The sequence below is a fragment of the Anomalospiza imberbis genome, chromosome 18, assembly GCF_031753505.1.
Source record: "Anomalospiza imberbis isolate Cuckoo-Finch-1a 21T00152 chromosome 18, ASM3175350v1, whole genome shotgun sequence".
Classification (NCBI taxonomy): domain Eukaryota; kingdom Metazoa; phylum Chordata; class Aves; order Passeriformes; family Viduidae; genus Anomalospiza; species Anomalospiza imberbis.
The window spans coordinates 10,367,594-10,382,413 of NC_089698.1; the positions used below are offsets into that span (position 1 = coordinate 10,367,594).

The 14,820-nt window shown below is 40.4% G+C and overlaps 1 protein-coding gene across 11 annotated transcripts in view; it reads right to left on the reverse strand.

Moving 5' to 3' along the window:
- Window positions 1–14,820, reverse strand: part of CIT (citron rho-interacting serine/threonine kinase) — a 68,626-nt gene that overhangs the window by 11,337 nt on the left and 42,469 nt on the right. For 8 of the 11 annotated variants that reach the window (XM_068208911.1, XM_068208907.1, XM_068208906.1 and 5 more), the window contains 13 exons: window positions 13,903–13,956; window positions 6,418–6,615; window positions 5,770–5,963; window positions 5,130–5,265; window positions 4,631–4,735; window positions 3,258–3,398; window positions 2,976–3,083; window positions 2,127–2,289; window positions 1,718–1,882; window positions 1,484–1,621; window positions 1,044–1,224; window positions 722–813; window positions 327–431 (listed from right to left, as the gene is read on the reverse strand). In XM_068208911.1, coding sequence (XP_068065012.1) covers window positions 327–431; window positions 722–813; window positions 1,044–1,224; window positions 1,484–1,621; window positions 1,718–1,882; window positions 2,127–2,289; window positions 2,976–3,083; window positions 3,258–3,398; window positions 4,631–4,735; window positions 5,130–5,265; window positions 5,770–5,963; window positions 6,418–6,615; window positions 13,903–13,956 — 1,780 coding nt within the window. The remainder of the gene's footprint in view (window positions 1–326; window positions 432–721; window positions 814–1,043; window positions 1,225–1,483; window positions 1,622–1,717; window positions 1,883–2,126; window positions 2,290–2,975; window positions 3,084–3,257; window positions 3,399–4,630; window positions 4,736–5,129; window positions 5,266–5,769; window positions 5,964–6,417; window positions 6,616–13,902; window positions 13,957–14,820) is intronic. The other 3 variants (XM_068208910.1, XM_068208908.1, XM_068208909.1) reach the window with 2 other exon arrangements.

Genomic DNA, 14,820 nt, shown 5'->3' on the forward strand with positions numbered 1-14,820 from the left:
TCAGAGCACAATGGTGGCAGAAGTTATGATACATCACAGTTAATAGAGAAGAAATTTAAATAAAGCGAGTGTTTATGCTACAGATCTCTTAAGATTTACTTCCATTTGGGTTGATGACTATATTAACCACAGTTCTACCACGACAGAAGCAACAGCCTGGGTGTAACTAGACCTGGAGTGCTGAGCTACTCCCCTGATTCAGATGGAGGTAAATTACAGCATTACACAATGAAAGCTCGAGGGAGAAAATTCTGTTCAGCCAAACAAGGCTAACTGATGGCAAGGCAGATGAAATCCATTTGACCTCATCTATGTAAGATTCTCACCTGTCTTTGCTGTATTGGTAAGCTCAGTAGCTCCTACAGCTCCATGAACAGTTACATCACCATCAGGAAGGCAGAGCTCAAATTCCTCCAGAGGCCTCTGTCCAGCTGCAGGAAAAGGGGGAGACAGATTAGGAACAGACAAACAGGTAGCAAGAAAATAACTGTGACAGCAAAAGGAAGTGGATGCACACTGGATGTTTTCACAGCTGGATTATTATGACATGCCAGCCCATAAAATGGCTGAGAGTGTAGAAAAAAATAATGTTGCCTTATCACTGAAGATTTAGCTAAATTTGGTACAGCCATAGGGAACAGTAATAATCGTTATGCCTCTCAACCCACCAAACAATATCTGAAGATTAAAAAACATGTTCTCGCTAGAAATTCTAAGTTACCTTCTCTTGCTTCTGCATCATAAATGAGCACTTTGGTTCCTTCCAGGACAATATACTTCCTGTCCCAGCCCTGTTGCCCACGTTTATTATTCCTGAGGAAAATAAGCACAAAGCCATGTTGGACTTTCTGCTTGGATTCTATATAAAGCAAACATGCAACTCCTATAAAAGAGAAATTTCAGTGGTAACAATTGTAATTATAGTGGTGGTAATTGTAATGCCCATGTAGTGGGCCTGTACCAATTATCTCATTGTAAGAGCCATGGTAATATAAGGCCAAATATTCCAGCACCTGACAGGGCACCAAGATTCCTGTTTATACCTTGGCACTTTCATCCACCCTTCAAGACGCAGACTGGTGCTTGGCTCCTTCAGCTGCAGGCCAGGGGAATTCATCTTATCCCGGCAGAACGCTTCCGAGAAGTGTGTGGCATATTCTGCTGGCAGCCCACAAGTAGCTGGCAAGCAAGTTGAGCATTTTGGGTGACACATCACCTGGCATTCTGACAAGAGGACAGGGAAAAACTTCTGTTAAATGACAAAAAAAAAAAAAGAAGAAAACAAACAAAAAAACAAACAAAATCATGACACAGCTGCCTCAACTTCTAACACAGAAATCCTAGCTTCTCCAAGGTTCCCCTTCCACTCCAGACCATGATGTTTTCTCAAGTAGTTTCAGAGTCCTCACACTGTCATTTTTTTCCCTGCTCTAGATGGCTGATGCCTTTCCTCCCCCCGAGCAGTGCTGTGTTCTGCCCTTACCCAGACACTTGGAGGCCTGCCTGCCGAAGTGCACCGTGTCCAGGCACACGGCGCACTTGGTGGCCCTCATATTGAGCCCCACGTTGAAGCGATGGGGGATGTTGTGGTGCATTCGCTCCTTCAGGCGCCGGCTGTACTCTGCAAGGGACAGAACTCATCAGCAGGGTAAAAACTAAAGCAATAAACAGATGGCACTGACAGGGGTAGATGAAGAGGAGCTGAGCAGGAGCCTACCCTCTGGAGTGGAGGATTCCTTCCGGCGGCTGGAGGGTGGAGCCAGCAGGCTGATGGGCGTGGGCTGGTGCTCTGGGGAGCGCACTATGGCAGACATGATGATCTGCTGCCTGGCAGTGGCCGGGGTGGAGGGGTGAGGGTGGTCGGATATTTTCCGATGAGCAGCTACAGACAAGACAAATGTCCCTGGTTAACGTGACCAACATGGCACTCTGGTTCCTAGCAGGGCTCTGTGTGACCAGTCTGCAGCTACAGCCCACAGAATCAAGCGTAGCTTTATTGTAACGTCATAGCAGTGGTAATAATTAAACAACATAGGTTATGGCTAGAGTGGCACACAATTAAAGGCATATTTTCAAACCAAAAACGTGTGCCTCCTTCCAGATTCACCTTTTCTGTTAACCCCTACCTTCTTCACGAGCAGATCTGAGTTCAATGCGTGTTTTCTGTAGAGCCTCCTCCAGCTCAGCAGAACGAGCCTTCTCCTTCTCCAGTGCCACTTTCAGCTCATTGTATTGCAGGGGAACCTGTGTGGGTAAAGAAGGGTCCTCTTTCCGCCGACTAAACAGGCCCTAGCAACAGAAACACACAGACAACTCCTAACTCCTAGCAAGAGATGGCTTAAACTAGGCAAAGTGACACTAGCTAGTGGCAGTCCGGCCAGAGGGCCTAATGGCAATTCTGTTATGTGTAAGGATGGATTTTTAGTTCATATTGGCACTGGAGAGAAAAATGTCAAGATATGGATTAATTTAAAGAGGGACGTACATTACCTGTTAGTATTCACACCTGGAGTCTCCAAAAGCATCTAAACAAAGGATCTCAAAATATGTGGTTAAAATGAAATTATTTCATTCAAAATGACAGAACAGCTTATGACAAAGGTGTGACACGAGTCACATTGCCTGACTGCTCCGTCCTATGCTGTGACTACAGGACAGCCACTCTTGATGCACAATAGGTTCATACACATATACATACTTAGCATTAAAAAAAACATGCTTAAAATTCTGTATTCCTACAGCCTCATTGAGGTGTAGCTACTGGGTTTGTAACCTAAGTGTTGTAGGAATAACCAGAAAAGCCACAAAGAACACATTCTGCCTAGTAAAGTTGGTGTTCACCAACTCAGAACGGTCTTAAATGAGGACAACATTTTGTTACACAAAGAAAGATAAAACAGAATATTAAGAATACACAGCACGTAACTAATTACAAAACCATTTAATTCCATGCCTCTCAAACCTTCTTCACCCACCTTTTTCTTTTTTGCTGGTTGGTCCATCTTTGCCTGCAGGAAATCAATGAGTTTAGTTTGCTGAGAAATAGTGCCCTCCATTTTCACTTTTTCATGGGAATAGAGAACCTGCGAATCACATACAGATGCAAGAAATTTCATCTTAACAGAAATAACAAAAACAACTCGATAGCAAAACAGAGCTAAAAAATACCCTAAAGAAAGTGTCACACAAACTGTAAATCACATCCTAAAGCCTCACAGGGAATGATGCAGAGCACTGCCCTGCTTCCTCACCCTCACCTGAATGTTTTCCAGCTGATATTCCAGGTCACTTCTTTCAGTCTTCAGAAGATCTGCTCGGTCCAGAGCCTCTTGCAGACCTTGAGTCAGGCGGAAGATGTGATTCTTCTGCAGATCCATTTGCTGCTGCAGCTTTGCCTGCTGTTGAAAGGAAAACAAAGGCCAGGGTTCTGGGTTTGTTGTCTTCTTGTTTGTAAGTAAAAGCTATTAAATGTTGTCACTCCTCGGAAAATAATCATCATTGCAGAACTTATAAATAAACACACAATTCTTCAAAAGCTGGAAAATTACAATACTCTAGAAGATTCCTTTCCTTTCAGAATGCATTGTGACTAGACAAGCATTTCTGTGTATTTATATTAATCCATAGCAACACCATTTTCTCAAGCTCTCTGTACAACCACCAGAAGCCACCTCAGTACTTTGTAAAACTAAAATAAAACTATAATCTTTACTATAAGCCAGGACAGTCATTGTCACATGAGATAAGGAAAACAGTGGTCAGCTGTTTACATCTTTGTCTCCAATTAACACCAGAGGAGAGCACATGACAAAATACTCCTAATTCTTTTAGAATTTACACTTTCTTGTCAGGGACAAGAAGGTCCCTGACTAGGAAAACCATGAATGCTGCTGTGTTACAAAGCAAGAAGCAGAAATCTTTCCTGGTGATGCATAAGCAGTAGGCAACCTGTCAGTACCTCAAGAATACCAGAAGGCTCTAATTGTCCATAACCACCCCTGAAATCCTCCTCTGGAGCCTCTTCCCCCACCAGCCAGAAATGGTTGCCTGCATTCAATTATTCCCTGATATGGTGCAGGTGTGTGACCTTGGATCCAAAACCTGTGACCCAAATTAATGATGAAAAGAGCTGTGAGAGAAGCCTCACCTGTGGCCTCCAGGTGTGCACCCCTCAGCATGTTGGCTCTAGAGCTGGTTTTAAGCTATGGCCCTTGCCCTTAGCCTGGTCAGAGCTGTGCCTGGGCACAGACCTGGCCTTGCAGGCCTGACCTAGGACACGCCTCCTGACTAGAGGCTTCTGTAATGATCACTGGTACCTTCAGCAAATCTGCCCTGGTCCTCTTGTTCTGGTGCTGTGGGTCTGAGCCTGCAGGCTGCAAGGTCCTGTCCTTGCCTGGCACGCTGTCCCCCCTTGGCTGCCATCTCCCCTGCCTCTGAGGAGCAGCTCACTTTTACTGCTGCCTGACATGGCCACACACTCTGCAAACTTTTAAGTGAAAACAACTCCCCCAACCTGATTAATCTCCCCAGTTATACAGAAGAAGGATGGATATGTAATTCTTATTCACACAACCTCCCCTCTTCAAGATGTGGAGCCTTCTGAAGTTCTAACATGAATCTCCAAGGTTACCTCCTCCAGAAGCCTCTGCTTGAGCTCCCTTTCTGTCTCAAGCTTCTGCTGTAAACTGCGGGCATTCATCTCCAGCATGGCATGCTTCTTCTCCAGGTCATTAAGCTGGGAAAGAGGGTCAGAATAACATTGAACACTAATATACAGTTCCACAGTCTTAAATCCAACTACACCAAGCACATGCTGAAGAAAAATGATACAATGAGCCTTTGGTTGCTGGGGAAAAACCAGCCAAAAGACATTTTGGCTTGTTCAAATGCAGATACCAAGTTATTGAAGGACTTCATTCCAGGCATCATAGGCTGCTGTCTACTTTAGTCTTTTTCAAAGAAAATCTGAGGTCTTTGGCTTGAAGATAGAATGCTATTCTATGCCCTCCAGTCTATTTAATTTGTCTCTATAACATCTTGAAAAAAAGCTGCTCAAGGCCACATTTCTAAAAGTAATATCAGTGGAAAAGTATTTCATCTAATTATGAAAGTCTAGGATTGAAAGTTACCTTATCAGAAAGGCTCTCTGCTTTGAGTTTTTGTTCCTTGAGTGCTTGCTGCAGGGCCAGAATCTCTGCCTTGTGTTCCTTGACAGCCAGTTCTACCACCTGGCGAGACTCAGTAATACGCTGATCTGCTCTCACTCTGCATTAAAATGGAAAATAATGTTACCTAACTCCTTGCAGGCTTGACCTCTCCCTAGCAGGCAGTGGCATCAGTAACTCTTTCAGGGGTTGCCTCAAATTCAAGATGTTACATTAGAAAGCCAGACTGTTTGCTGCAACACTTTTATATTACATAATCCTGTTCCTGCCCCTGCTAGAACTACAGCCTTAAAATTTTCAAGACCCCACAGGAACTGTCAGGAGCAAAGACTATTTTTTCCATAAAATAAAACAGAAGATAATAAATCAAGCCATTTTATAAATTACAATGATAAATACCACTCCCCTTGAATCATTCACTTGCAAAGAAACAAAAGAAACAATATCAGTGATGACTGTTAACTAATAAACCATTTTTAGATCTACCTCACAAGATTTTATATTTAGCTCCAACTCCCATATCCTATGCTAAATATAATTTTTGTACTAGCTTCTATAGAGAATTTTCATAGAAGTTAATAAAAGGGAAAGAAGGGAGAGAAACCTGCTCTGTTTCTCAGTATCCAGCATCCTCTGCAACTCTCTAACTCGACATTCAAACTGGGACTTCTCATCCCCTAGAACATTTCTCCACGCTTCCCACTGGCGCTCTTTCTCCAGGAGTTCATCATTCAGGGCCTCCAAGTCCATTACTTGCTCTTCCAGCATCGTACATGTTGTCTTCAAGGCCTCCATAGTCTAAAAATAAATCCTCCTATCAATTCTCACATCCCACATCAAGCGTGCACTTTCAGCTTCAGCCTTACCATTTCGATTACAGTACATGCAAATCGGCAGCGAGCAGGAGCTGGGAAATCACAGCCCATTTATTTCAAGGCTCCTGTACATTCACTTGTGGTCCCTGATAATGTCAGGTCGATCTCATTATGAACATTTGGAGATTTCCAGGGCCACAAAATTAAAAAGAGTAATTCTAAATGATAATGCCTTCAGAGTGCAGGATTGCTAAATAAAATTGTGTAAAAACACGATGGGAAATATAAAAAATTTCCATTCACTCAACTGCCCTGGGAAGGAAGGCTTAAGTGCCACTGCCCCCGGAAGCATCATCACTTCTTATGGGTTTTCAGATGTAAAAGGAATTTTTGCCAGCTCCCCCAAGAGCTCCTGACCCAGCCCTAGAGAGCCTTACTTGTTTCTGGCTGGTCAGCTGCATCTCCCTCTCAGTGATCTCTCGGCGGAGATGATCGACTTCACTCCGCAGCTGCACAACCTCGTCGTTGGCCCCTGAGGCCTCGTCGAGTTGTTTGGACAGGAAGAAATTCTGGTTGTTCAGCTCTGCATTGTCTTCAGTGAGCTGATTCAGCTGCTCTTCCAAATCTGAAATCACCTAGAAAGAAAAATAAATTACATGTGAGTAAGCACAGGTTTTTGAAATCATTCATCCTTCTTCTGTATAACTGAGGAGATTAATCAATTCACACAGAATTATTTATTGCCAAGCTTATACATTTTTTCTAATTAAAAAAAAAAAACAGGCAGCATTATAGTCATAGATATTTTTGCATTGTAATGTACTTGAATTAGGAGTAGAGTTTTGTGTCTTAGAGAAAATAGCTTTTTTTTAAAAATCTGGTTCAGAGCATAAATATGCTGTAATGTAATTTATCATTTGAGAGATCTGTCATAGTTAAAGCACTGGATTGGGAGCCAGGAGTTCTGGCTGGATTCTCAGCTCTGCTGCTGACTTGCAGTGACCTTTTTTTGCCTCAATCTCCCCTAAGTGCAATGAGGCTAATCAGTCTCAGAAAGCCTTTCAAAGTGTGGTACTGAAGAAAACAGACCAAGAGGTGCAGTGGAGGCGGTGCAACCTGACGGATATCCCTGGGAATTGCTTATATTATTAATTTTAATACTGGGTATAACCAGGAAAGGCAGAAAATTGTTAAGAAATACATTCTATCAAAGTAATAACATTATGGATGGCAGCTGGGTACACAGGAGGGAAGAAACCAGTGTGGTAACACAATATGGAAAATCAGTGAAGAGCAAAATCTCAACAGGGCCTTTGCCAAAGTGGGAGCATCCATTTGTTCAGTCAGCATTAACTGAAAGCTTTCAACCACAGTCCCCTCCAATTGAAAGACAAATATAAACAACAGTGGGCCAATTTCACAGTTGGTTTTATGAATGGAAGGCCTGAACGCTGGGTGGATGAATTTGTACCTCCTCCTAACTCAAAACCAACATCACCACAACAGAAGAGAAAGAAACCTCAGTAATCTTGAAATCAGCTTAATAAAAAGAATTTCAGAAACTGAAATAAACTCTATACAATTCACATTCAGCTCTTAAAAATATGTTCTAGAGGCTCTTTTGCCTGGATGTCAAAGAAAAGTGAATAAGATACTTCATTAGATGGGAAAAAATAAAATCTCAGAGCACAGTTGGCCACACATTCAAATGTAAATGTTCCATTTTCCTACACAAGCCAAGGACTTAAATATATCTAAAGCAGTAGAGGATAGAGCACACAGCTCTTCTCAGCTCTCTGGAAAGATGACAACCACTTCTTTTTGAAGAATCTGTAATGCATATTTGGCAGCCTTTTACCATGCCTCTCCTAGACCTAAATTAACAGTATTTGGTTTTTAAACTGTGAGCAGAAAAAGTCCAACAGCCATTACTCCCTGCTGGGTGAAGGGGAGTCCTGCCACCCATATGTTCAGGGTCAAATCAAGATGATTCACACTTCAAAACGCAACATTTCTGAAGAAATCTGATCATGTGCTTGTTTCTGAGCACTCTCACTGCCCCATTCAAAATCCACATTTTCCCCTGCATTGTTTGCACCAAGCTTTCAGAAGGGGCAGCCTGTGTTGTAAGGACATGTTAGTGCCTATACTGCTACAGAAATAAGAACTTAGATTTGTTTATACAAGCAAAAAGGAGCAAAAGAACATTTGTTTTCACAGTGTTTTGCCTACTGCTCTTACAACAGCTGAGATCTCTACTAACTGCCAGATCAGAAACTCACTTTTTCTTCCATTTGTTTTAATTTTATATTTAACCACACCATATATCTGGGCAGTTTCAAGATATATTTTATACATTCATGGTTTCTTCTCCATCTATTTTATATACCAGTACAAGTAATTTCTATTAAAAAATATTAAGTTAGTTTTGAAATACAAGAAAACCAAGATGAGGGAAACACAAAATGGATAAAGTAATATGCAGAGTTATTATGTCCAACTACTTAATTAATTATTAAAACTGGCTGTATTTCAAGTTGATTTTATTCCTTAAGGGCTGGAAGTTAAGCTCCCATTTTCTTTTAATCTAGGTTCTGAGATTTTGACTTCTTTCCCTGAATGCAACTAAAATTAAACCAGATCATATTTTATTTCACTGCTACATTTTATCTAGTAGGCTATTTCTGGAAAATTTCAGACAAATAACAAAGCAGTTAACAAAGAAGGTTTCCAGAAGATGTGACATGATCTCTTTCCTTCTTCTAACAGTGTATTTACTGACAATCCCAAAACACCTTGTCTTAAATTCCAACTATATTATAATCTAGATAATGTAGTCTAGATAGATATATAGATAGATTTTTTAACAAGAGAAAATTTGTTCCTCTTGGTACAATCTTGCATTTTTCATGGGGAAAGGGGATATTTTTTAACACATCCAATAGCTATCTACAGCTATGTATAACCCTCACAGGATTAGAGAGTTTATTAACACTATAAAGCCTAAAAAGTAATGGGTAATGCTGACACAGGAAAATGTGCTATAAATGCCTGTCCTGGGGATCAACAAAAAAGAAAACACAGATCAAAAAAAAACCACATTTAATTGGAAATGTTGGCTTGGGCATCCATACAACCTATACTAGAATCCTCTACCTGGAAAGAGTTAGTAGCTTTAGATATTTTTCTTTTCAGTTAAGGAAATCCCCAGGCCAAAAAAAGCCCCAAAAAACCCCAAACAAACCAACCAACCCTGAGCTATTCTGAAGTAAATGTGAAGTATATTAAAGGAAAGTCAGTAAGAAAATGCTATTATAACCTTTAGAAACCCATAATATAATTAGAAAAATCTTCACATTTTAAGTTTATAAATTAACCAAACACTTGAAACCTTGGAAAAGCAACTCTAGACAATCTAGAGAGCCACTGTATCTGTGCCACTGCATCAGCACTCACTGAGCAACAGGAATTTTCTCCTCTATTTATGCACATCTTCATCACAACTAATCCATAAACCAGAGATATCATCTAACTACACAGATTGTTCACTGCACACCACATCTAAGCACACAGCTTATCTTCATCCTGATGCAGAGGACTGTATCTCATTTTTAAATATTGCAGAGCAACCCAAGCATAGCAGCTCTTCAGCAGAAGGGGCCATATCCAGCATAATTCCCTCCCCACTGAATAATCTGAGGAAAGCAAAGTATTCCTCTAGTGAGGCTGAGCAGATTCACAGCTGTTACCCCCTGGTCCTACAAGCCTCTCCAGCCATGGATTAAATCAAATATCAGAGCAACAAACAGTCCATGATGATTTGGTCTGCATACCAGATAAAATGTACTAAATTTAATCCATATGTTCCACATAGCAAAACCACAGGCACAACAATGAGGAAAAGGAGAAAAATAAGGAGTTTTATTTATATACTAGCAACTGCAGCTTGCAAAATTCCCCATACCCTATTCCTTCATTAAAGGTGTTCAGTTCTCAGATGCCATCAACAAAGATGCAGAAAAATGCTAGGACACAGCAAGGGAAACTGTTTTGGGATGCTATCAGCAGTGTCTTATTTGGAGTTTAATGCAATTCCAGACTAATAGTGTTGCTCTATCCATTTCCACTCCTCCCCATCGCCACTAATCTTTACCAGAAAGCTACCTGTCAGAAGTAAATAGGAAACAAGAAAAAGCTGTCTCTCAGCCCCAAATTATTGTGAGCAGGAAGTGAGAGCAGACATCAGACTCCTTTTGTCTTTACCTACTCTCTGAGACAAAGCTTTTCAGGCAGAGAAATCCCAGCACTGGGAGGCTCAGGCTCTCAAACAGGGCTGCAGACAGATTGGATCTCTGCCTGTTCCATTAATACCTGACAATTAATCCTTCACTTTCCTCCCCTCTCTATAGTCGGACAACATCTGTGCCTTGAAACACACCTTAAACATGGATCTCAGTCTCCAAAAACTCTCCATGGTTTATCTTGAGGGATGTTGCCCATTGGACACTGCCCAGACTGCATTCCTCTCCTTCCCACAGCAAGCCAGGATTAAAACACCCAGTTCCTTGTGTTTCTGTCCTAGGTCCCAGAAGTTGAGCTGCCTCTCCCAAACAGGAGCCTCTTCCTCAAATGATGATGTTATCCACAGTGAAGATCTCATTAACGTCTCCCAGCACTGCCTTAAAAGTCTCTGATTTTTTGTCAGGCTACAAAAACTACAAAACTCCATTTCTGCCTGTAACTGGTATCTGCTATCATATTTTCTGTGAAATGGGAATCAAGGATAACCCCTTCCACCCAACAGGAAATTTACTTAAAAAAAAAAATTAACAAAGCCATATAAAAGTTTTTGCCTGGGTATTAGCCTTGTCACAAGCAGGCAAGATTCTTTTACTCTGAAAGACAATTTAGCATCAAAGTAACATCTCTGAGTATTATTTTGGAAGCTCACAAGAACAGAACTTATGTCAACTTATGGAGCAAATGTGGAATCGGGATCTTTGAATTCACCAGGAATTCACACATAACTTATACCTGCCTGGTGTGCTTGGAGATGTAATGCCTCAGTATCCAAGCTCTTGCACAAGTGCAGATCAAGCCTGTTAATGTTTAAGACTGGAACACAAGATGATGACAAAAGAAACTCAAGAAGGGAAGAAGATAAAACTTGTTTTTCTGGGGAAAACTTGAATAAATGGAAATGCAATATCCAATTAGGAGTAAGAAATGCTATTTATTCCTAGATTAAAAGCAACAGCCTGTATCTGAAAAATCCAGATGATTCAGATGGTGGTTCTCTGGTATCTTACTAAGCTGAATGTAAGGCTTTTATAGGACTGTTTCCTGCTAAATATTTAAATACTTTACTGCCTGCTTACTGGAAGTTTCCTTTTGTAAACAATTCTATTATTACCTAAATAACTTAGTTGTATTTTTAACTTTAAATATGTTGGTGATCTCAGAACAAGCCATAATTCAGAGATATCTGGAAACAAATGTGTAAATTTTCCGATTTAAGAATGCCTTTTATTTCTAGATCTTTGATTGCCTGGAAAATACTTTAAACACTAAATGGGCCATTTATTTCATAGAATAAAGGTAGGTATCTAGTTTTTCTCCTTCAACAGATTTGCTGGATGAGCTATCATAATGAGAAGGTTGTGATAAGATGTGATTGTGTGTGTGCTCACTAGCACATGTGTGTGCTCAGCAGGTACCACAAGTTACAATTTTTGTTGTAATTACATTTCCTATTATTTCTTGCTCAACTGAGTGACAAAAAGCATGAAAAAGGAGAACCTAAAAATGCCTCCTTGGTCAGAGACCTAAGCAAAAGGAAGAGCAAGTGTGCAATGAGAATACAAGGAAAGCAGACACAGTACCAATAAAAGTAGATTAAGAATTTTTATTTATCTTTTGAAGACCACAAAAGTACTGAAGTAATTCAATCTTTTTTCCTGCCTAATCTTATTTTTGTAATTCTTACGCTGTTTGGGGCTTCTCAATAAGATCAAATAAAAAGTAATTCCCTACCAAAGTTTGCCAGACTAGTTCAAGGAGTTTGTGTCAGCCTAAAAAGGATCTCTCTTGAGAACTTCCTGAAAGAATAAATCCATCCTCTATCAGGCTGTATAAGTAGCAGCATATTACAATTATTCCCTTGAAGTGTTGTTGGATTTTAAAAGGAGTATAAATTCTAATCACCTTCAAGTGGAGTCACATGGTCACCAAAAAGCACAGCCTGCATCATACTGCTACCATCAGACAAAAACAAGTTTGAAACATCTGGTGAAAGCAGTGTAATTAGCATTTCTTTATCCTCACTGGCAATAGAAGATTGCCCCGATTTCCTCATTCCTCAGGCAGGATGGACAGCCAGGAGCAGTCATACCACACAACATGAAATTATCTATCCATGGTCAATTAAATTATATATGCATTCTCCTGGGCTGCAAAGAGAATATACCATGGGCATGTATTATTCATTTAGGAACTATTTAATTAATTTCTTATTGATGAGGATGGCTGATCCCACTTATCCCACTGAAGGGCCTTACAGTACACAACACTTTTACAAGTCCTTTGAAGTTCTTGACATTCTGGAAATGTTATGGGTCATTCTTCACTGCTGGAGCTTGTTCACCACACTCAGAGCTGAAGTGTCACTGGACAATGCGTTACAGCTCTGCAAGGCAGCTGACCCTGCAGTGAATGGAAGCCACAGAATTTCCACACCTGGTTTTTCCCTGCATGGAGACCACAAAAGTGTTTTCACAGAAAGCTGTCTGAATGAAAGGCAAGATCCAGAGCAACAGAAGATAGCTCTGGATGTAAGATCTATGATGACACACAGGAGCTAGACAGTCAATTGAGAAATGAGGAAGGGAAGAGAAAGCGAATTTTTCTTGTGTAGGATTTCTTTTAGACAGAGGTTAAAACACTTTGGGAAGCTGTACTTCCTCACTTCTTCCTACCTAGATATTCCATGTCCAGAAGAACCCCCTTGCTTAGTGCTAAAGAGCAAGTGAGGGAAATAGAAAGAATCTCACGCTGAAAAGCTATTTCAAAAGATGAAAACTTACACATTAGAGACTTGCTCCTACATCATGAAACATTACAATTGAGGAAATCACTGGTAGCAAGGAAACAATCAAGATAAAAAGTCTCAGCAATTAAGCCCTGCCTACAGTGTGGGGTAGAGAGAAAAAGCCCAGAATAATTTACAATCACTGCTGACCCAGAGGACTGTGGTCCTTATCCAACACTTGTGTAATTCATGTCATTTGAAGGCAGATACTCTCCATCGACTATCATGAACAAGTGTGAAGATAGTGTTAAACTGCAAGAATCCCTGTGGATAGACAAAGCCCTTGGACACCTGTCCTGGACTGATGAAATGAATCTGAAGACATGTCAAAGATCTTGGGCAACAGGAGGTGAAAATTCAGATCCTGGAGTTCTCTCTGCTGTATGTCAATGTATTATTTGGAACCTTAACATTTCTTGTCTCTTCAAACAGTGTTAAAATCCTCCTTAAAACCCACTCAGGCCTTCATCTGCAATGCAGCTCAAAATTTGGACAGGTAAATCTTTTCTTCTTGTGAGCAGAAAAGATCTTCACCTACAGTCACTTTTTGCAGCTGCTACACCATTCTTACTAGCTGCACTGCAATGAGATATTTTAATTTACTTTCTTCTCCAAAAAGAAGAACAGTGACAATTTCATGATCAGACTAAAACCTCAAAACTGAGGTTTACCTGAAACCTAAAAGAAATCCAATCCAATCCATCCAGCTCCTACTAGCACCTTGAAGCCAGCAGTCCACATTAGGAACTAGTGTCATCAAGGATTAAATGAGGCAATTGTTTGTTTCATTATCCTTAATTTCAAAATAATTCAGTGATCTGTATTTAATACTCACTGTGCAGCTATTACGAAGGGCTTCAAATTTACGCTGGATTTCATCTCTATGTGCCTAAAGGAGGTAAGAAGTTAATGATCAATTTTTCATACATTAGAATTCAAGAATGCTGTTGCTAAACAAACTGCAGAACAGTCTACCAGCAAGCAAAGTTTGGAAGGCAGATGCTGCAGGCTACGAAAGCACTTTGGAGTGGCAAAGAACTGATTAGCAAAAGTCCCATCCTACTTAAACAAAATACACTTCTGCTCCCAACTCTGAAGTGCTTTAGGAAAATGTACAAGCTCAAGAATGGAATTATGTAACAGGTTCCATCTGAAATGGTCACCAGAAGACTTGTTCATCTCATTTTAAGTTTTTACATTCTTGACATTTTAATTTGAGTTGGTTTTACTTCCATATCCCGATTGGTGTTTCATAGAAAATAAATACTGCACACAATTTAATGCTTGCAAAGAAAAACTATAGTGATGTATAATGCAAGCTACCCCAAACAGCTCTGCCAATCTACCTGAATCCTACCATAAAGTCACATTTAAACCTGAGCCTCTCTAAAAAGCAGTGATAAAACATAATAATCAATTCTTTGGAGGACAGCATCTAAAGTACAGAAAAGTTCAAACACTTGTATTAAAGAATGCAGTATTGCATGCACCATTTTATCCCCTAATTTACAAGCACAGCATGACAAAGCAAGAAGTTCTTGTTTCAGCCTCGTGGCCTCTCTCAAAATTCAAAGTGATTTAACAAGTGTCTAATGTCATGTGCTATCTGAAAACTTAACAAACGAAAGGTTACTGCTCAAGCACATCCAGCCACCTTTCTTCATTCAGAACATTTTCCTTAGAGCCAAGAGACTAAACAGGAAAAAAAAAAAACCATTCAGCGGAAGTCAAACATGAGTGCTTAAAAGCTATC